Below are 6,561 nucleotides of genomic sequence, written 5' to 3' on the forward strand. Positions count from 1 at the left end.
AAGGGAGAAATGCTTCTAAACTTATTTTGCAAAACCAATATTATCATGTTACCCTAGTATCCAAATAACACACACATACATATACTCATTACAGGTCAGTTTCCCTGATAAACATAGATACAAAAATTCCAAATGAAATATTTGCAAACTGAACTCAAGAACACATCCAAAAGATTATTCATCATGATCAAGTTGGCTTGAAGTGCAGACAGTTCAATACATGTAAATCAATGGATGTAATTCATCATATACATGAACTCAAGTACAGAAATCACATGGTTATTTAATAGAAGCAGAAAAAAATTGACAAAATGTAACATCCTTTCTAATAAAAGCCCTGAAGAAACTAGGAATGAAAGGAACATATCTCAACATAATAAAGAACGTGTAGGATAAACTACAGCCAACATTGTGTTAAATGGGAAAAATCTAGAAACATTTCTACTAAGACCAAGAAAAAGACAAGAATGTCCACTTTTCCCACTCCTATTCAATACAATGCTTGAAGTCTTAGCTAAGACAATAAAACAAGGGAATGAAAGAAAAGGAACACAAACAGGAAAGGAAGAAGTCAACGTACCCATATTTGAAGATGACATGATCCTATACATGAAAGACCCCAATGACTCCACCCGAAAAACCTTTAGAGCAGACGGACACATTCCTCTAAGTGGGAGGCTAGTGGCCTTCCTATACATAAATGGTTCTTAAAGCTGAGCTACTCTGTATACAACACAGGAATGTAACATTTTAACAATAGGAAATCTAATGGTGGGAGATGATACTGGGATTCTGTACTTCATGCTCCATTGATTATAAGCATAAAGCTAGCCTAAACTTAAAGGCTAATAATTAATCAAAACAAGAGACTTGCTGGTGATCGATACAGGTATGGGATAGATCGGCCAAATCTTAAGCCTGTGTCACTTTGCTCCTTGTTGCTCACATTAGCCTCTGCCCCGAGTCTTTGAACACTCGATCTTGCTATCAGTCATGACTGGTTATTTACATGCATATCTATTTGCCAATGGACCATGTTTCATTTTGGTATGCACTCATTTTGGTGACCTGAGAGGAGACGAGACATATGGAACATGAAAACCTTCTCCTTGGTCATGTCCAGAAGACCAATGGAATAGCGCTCGCAGTTCAGGTATGTTCTGATGGTGTACAGTGCTTTATGAAACTGCCGCTCAACATCGGTGAGCTCTTCAAACACTTTATTGGCTGACCACATAAGGATCTGAAAGTGAGCATTAAAAAAAAAAGAACAAAATGAGAGTGGGGAGGGAAAGGGAGAGAGACAGATGCAGAGAGAATATTAGTTCAAAAAAACCATGAAGTGTATCAAAAGATGAACACATCTCACAAGAAACTGCAGCTCTATTTTAAACCTCCAACAAGTACCATGGGTTCTCTACGTGGGGTGATATATAACCATGGGTCATAAATCCATGACCTTTTCCAAGCCATGGGTTTATGAAAGGAGAGGACACATGATCAGTCTAGCATAAAGAACAAATGCTCTCAATCTTTACAAAGGGTTCAGTATCAGTGGGCTGCCAATGGACCTCAATGGGTAGGAAGTCACATGGCTCCTCCATGCATCCTTAGCTAGTCAGAATTAGCCTAACCTGGAAAGCTGGAATAGGGAGGGACCTTAGACACATTCATCCCAAGGCCGGCTCCTGTATTATATGGATGAGGGACCTGAGGGTCCTAGCTGCAGATATTCCTCTTTACTCCTCTATCTTCTGGAAACAATAAACCACCAATGAACGACTCTTTTCTTACAATGACCCTGGAACTAAGAGCTTTAAGCAAGAACTTATGACAATTTAAAGTCATCCCAACCATAAGAGATGGGTAATGAAATCACCACCATTACCTGGCTTCTCCGGGACTCCACACTGTACAGGTAGCCAGTGTGCTGCAGCCTTAGGGCAACAGCAACAAAGCTGAGATACTTGGAAAAGACCTACAGGCCACAGAGAGGAACAGGTTACGGTTGAGGTCCCTTCTTATGGTGCTACAAGTCACTTCCTGTGTGTGTGGTGGGGCACTGTGTTAGCATTACCTCCTCGTCCTGTTTGGAAAACTCAGGAGCATTGATTTTGTTCACCGCCATGACCACAGCAAGGACCTCCTTTCCCATCACAATCGGGACTGCCAGCAGGTTCTTGGTGACATATCCAGTTTGCTTGTCCATGAAGTCAGAAAAATGGCTGTTCTGGGGGAAAAAAATGTCCACGAGCTTGCCAAAATAGGACAGAATCATAGAGTGGTAACTCTAAGACACTTTCTAATTAAAATCCTACCAACAGATGGCAGGGGCTCCAGTTCAGTGGTTCTGCCCCCAACCCCTACCCCATGTCTTTCTATGACCAGCGTGCGATGAAACTGTCCATGTTGGAATGCGCATTTCCCACCCAAGAAGCAGCTTATCTGGAGCAGGCACAGGTTGGGCCGGGAGGAAAGAGGTGGTATCACAACCTGGTAGAAAGTGAGTTAGGTGTTAAGAAGATGAAAAGTGGGCCACAGGGTTACAGGACTGTGTGCAGGGAGGGGAAGCACACTGGACACCGGGGACAGCAGTCTTTAACGGCAAATGCAATAGAAAAAGATCAGTCATCTCTCAAGACCACTGTTTCTCAACCTGTGGGTTGCAACCCCCTTGACAAACCTCTCTCTCCAAAAATATTTACATTACAATGCAGAACAATAGCAAAATTACAGTTATGAAGTAGCGACAAAAATGATTTTATGGCTGGGGATCACCACAACTGGAACTAATAAAGGTTTGCAACATTAGGAAGATTGAGAACCACTGCTTAAGAGCCCCTCCCACTTGAGGAATTTAGTCGTGACTGCTTGGTAACCTCCTTCCAGATCTTTCTCTGTGATTTGACAAAGATGTCTCTATTTTCTATTTATTTGTCTAATTTTATGTGATACTTTTATCACTTAATCTCATCTTAGGGACTTCCCTCCAGAGGGAGGACTGTGGCTGTGGACTCCCCTCTTAGATTTCTAAATGACACTCCATGTAACTGTCCCCTATTGAGCAGTCTGTTCATAGTTTCCCACAAGAACAGCACTGCACCAAGTACTGGGATTGCAGGCATGTGCCATGGTGTCTGGTACATTAAATTCCTGCCCCCTCTGATTGTCCGATGAGATCACTTTGCCGCTGTCAGTACTTACCAGTTCTCCAAAGGTTTTCCTGAGCTAAGGTCTTTTCTTTCATACTCTTTTATTTCTTTTGAGAAAAGAGAAAGAAACACATCTTCTTGGATATGAACTCCTACAGCAGCTTTAGGAGGTCATGCTGATGCATGGCAAGAATTGACCACTGAGTTTGGGGGGTAAGTGCTCCAAGTCATGGGCTTGAGAAATAGGTTGGGGAGGTCCTTATTATATGCTCTGCATTTCCAGAGAACATTCACTCTGGAGGGATGAGTCTCATTGGCCCAAGTATAGATTGCTGTCCACAAACTGACCTCAGGGCCCCATTGCTGAAGACAACACCTGCACAACTCATTGAACATGGAGATGTCGAGCTGGTGCCTACACAGAGCCTTCACCCCTGTATTCTAGTGCCTTTGCCACAGGAAGGCATTCTACATGCTACCAAAGGAGAAATATAAACACCAACCTAGGATTTTGTTTTGTTTTATGACAGTGGTATTTGATTGTACCTTAGGTCCCTGGGCTATGTAGTCAAAGGTAGTAGTTAACTGAGCAACTGCCACAAGCCATTCATTTTATTTAGTTGTCCCCATTCTCAGGGGGTGGAAACTCAGTCCATTACAGTGACTAGACCTCAGACATGGTTCTGTACCCAGGCCTATCAGAGCACTGCCATGGCTTCCCTGTCACCACCTTCATGGTTGCCATGGTCAGCATCCTTGTCTAGGTTACACACCCACCTATGCCCACACTGCTACACAGACGAGAGATATGTGTGGCGGGTGATGTGTTGATAAAGGAAGGCCATGGGGACCTCAGTGACTGCTCCAGACCTCATGTGCTGCCTTTAGACTACAGATTCTTACTGCAGAGACAGAAACATCAGTCATGGGCCATGCCATCTGTAAAGGATCAAAAATCAAATAAGGCTCAGAAGTGAAAATTCTTCATTAATTGGCAAATTCCATGGAAAGGTAAATAGTGAGTCCAGTTTCACTTAAAACTTCATCTCCAACCTTTCTTTGCTGCAGATTTTCCTGCAGTGGTCAAAGCATGGTGAAGCTGCAGAGAGGAGGTAGGGCACTAGCCAGAGTCACGAGGCCTTGTTTCTGTCCCAGTTCTTCTCATTCACTGACATCTGCCATGGACTCTGAGGCACACACTGTTTTGTGACCTCAAACTTCCCATCTGACATAGAAGAGGATTGGGCTGAAGATTCACCAAGCCTTTCCTTCTCAGATATCTCACATTTGAAGAAGTTCTTTGCCATCCTGCAGCTGCTCACCCAACAGGCCTGTGGTTTTCTGTACTGGCTGTGTATTGGTACAACCTGGGGAGCCTATGTCCCAAACTAAGAGTATGCTATGGTTGGTCTGTTGGAGTCGCAAGCATTGGCATTATTAATTTGATTTAATGTATAGCTGGAGTTGAAAAGCACCTCTCTAATGGAGGAAGTGCTTCTAACCTACAGACGTAAGAGAACAAAGAGGCCTCAGACTCCCACTGAGCTCAGCATGTCTGGCATCAACACTTGTGCCTCTTCGTGAGATTGTGAACATCAGGAATGCTAAGGGAAACAGGGAGGCTTTCCCCCTAAGCCCACCATCCTTATAGCAAAGCTCCAAGGACAAGCCAAGCCAGAGGGGCATCACCTTTGAAGCAATTCTTGCTGTTATCTCCTCCCTATCAAAAATCGTTTTACCCAGTTCTCCTTAGAAAAAAAAAAGTCTCAGGAAAAAAACACTGTGCACATCAGATTGTGAAGTTTGATGTCTTTGTAATTTGGGGCATGTGAAAAAGCACGCTGTCTTCAGAAAACTTCAGGCATCAGCCTGTTAGCTGGGGTCAAAAGACGCTGTCTTAAGAGCACGCATCAACCCTTGTACCTGAGGAGTGTCCTGCTGTTGTTTGCACATTGGTGCTAATATTTGACACACTGATCCTCCCTGTCTGTGCAAACCTCCTGTAATCAGCTTCGGGAGGCATTTGGAGATTATCTCCGACCTCTCCGCTGCCCTTAGTCACGAGCCAGTTGATGGACCCTGAACAGAAGGCACTGCAGGGGCTGCCCTTTGACTCATCTCCTCTCCATCAGAACAGGGGTGTCCCCTTCTGTTAATAGCAAATCACAGTAATGGGACATGGGTGTAAGAAAACACTGCCAGCAGAAACTGCAGGGTGGTTCTCTCGGTGCTTGCCAGTGAGGGATTATGGGTGATTAACATTTTATAATGCTTTTCTAAAACGACCATGTGTGCCAGTGGTCAGATGGAAGAGTTGATTTTCTGCTTCCATGAGGAGCATAGCAATGCCTTGTATTAATTAGCACAGTGTTGTCTTGGTCTTTGGCAGGGTGCAAATGCCTCCTTATACAATTGGAATTTGTGACAACGGGAATTTGTGATTGATCGTCCCAGCTGTGGGGAGGCCAATTGCACGGGATCACTTAGATCCACATCTGTGGTGATTCAAGTCAAATACTTGAACCTTTGAAAAGTAGAAAGGCTTTCTTTTTTGCACAGTGACCTATGGATGGAAGAATCTGCCTATGAGCCAGTTCATCCCAGAGAAACCTCCAAAGGTTGTGACCAAGAGGCATGGGAAATGTTCCCAGTGCTAGCGTTCAGTGTGCCAGCTAATCTCTTAGTGGACTTGGCAGAATGGTAGTGGCCAAAGCAATGGAGGAGGTGAGGGAAAGATGAGGAACACACTAGGCCTAGCCAGGAGCACCTGCCTTAAAAACAACAACAATAAAAACACTTCGAGACACACTTACGCTACAGAGTTGTATTCACCACACCTCTGAAATTCCAGCTTCACTGGGCATCTTGCATTTTGTTAACTGTAGCCTGGCTAGGTCTGTGACCAGACCTTTGCCCGACTACAGGAAGGGCCACCTACCTTTTTCACATCTGAGACATTAACCGCTGTCTTCACGTGAGCCACCCAGCCCACTATCCCAATGTCCAATGGCAACACGACTTCTCTGTCAGGGGCCACAAGGTTGTCCTCAAACTTAGAAGTTGGGGTGATGTCCAGCAGCCTGGAGGCCACTTCGGGTATGCCATTTCTTGCTCGGCATATGAACATGCTGCAGCAGTCAGCCTGGAGAAGCTGAGCCAGCCTCTGCAGGGCCCTGTGAGTCACCTGCTCGGCGCTGCCTGCTTCATCCTGCATACATTGCAGTAGCTCCAGGCGCAGGGCTGCCTCCTCCACCTGCATCATCTCAGGGAGAGTCATGCTGGCCTGCACCCCTGGGTGGCTGTTTTTGAACAGCAGGCCCACCCGAAGCTTCTTGTCAAAGTACTCCTGGGCAAACTGAGGATTCTCTTGCAGGTATCTCTCGACAGCATCTTGACTGATCTCAGTCAT

The 6,561-nt window shown here is 44.8% G+C and overlaps 1 protein-coding gene across 2 annotated transcripts in view; it reads right to left on the reverse strand.

Moving 5' to 3' along the window:
• Positions 1 to 6,561, reverse strand: part of Pde6c (phosphodiesterase 6C) — a 47,826-nt gene extending 41,265 nt beyond the window's left edge. For both annotated transcript variants that reach the window (XM_027407439.2, XM_027407437.2), the window contains exons 1-4: positions 6,091 to 6,561; positions 2,078 to 2,230; positions 1,889 to 1,978; positions 1,103 to 1,243 (exon numbers count right to left, since the gene is read on the reverse strand). In XM_027407439.2, the coding sequence (XP_027263240.1) occupies positions 1,103 to 1,243; positions 1,889 to 1,978; positions 2,078 to 2,230; positions 6,091 to 6,561 (855 nt within the window). The remainder of the gene's footprint in view (positions 1 to 1,102; positions 1,244 to 1,888; positions 1,979 to 2,077; positions 2,231 to 6,090) is intronic.

The sequence above is a fragment of the Cricetulus griseus genome, chromosome 3 (assembly GCF_003668045.3).
Source record: "Cricetulus griseus strain 17A/GY chromosome 3, alternate assembly CriGri-PICRH-1.0, whole genome shotgun sequence".
NCBI lineage: Eukaryota > Metazoa > Chordata > Mammalia > Rodentia > Cricetidae > Cricetulus > Cricetulus griseus.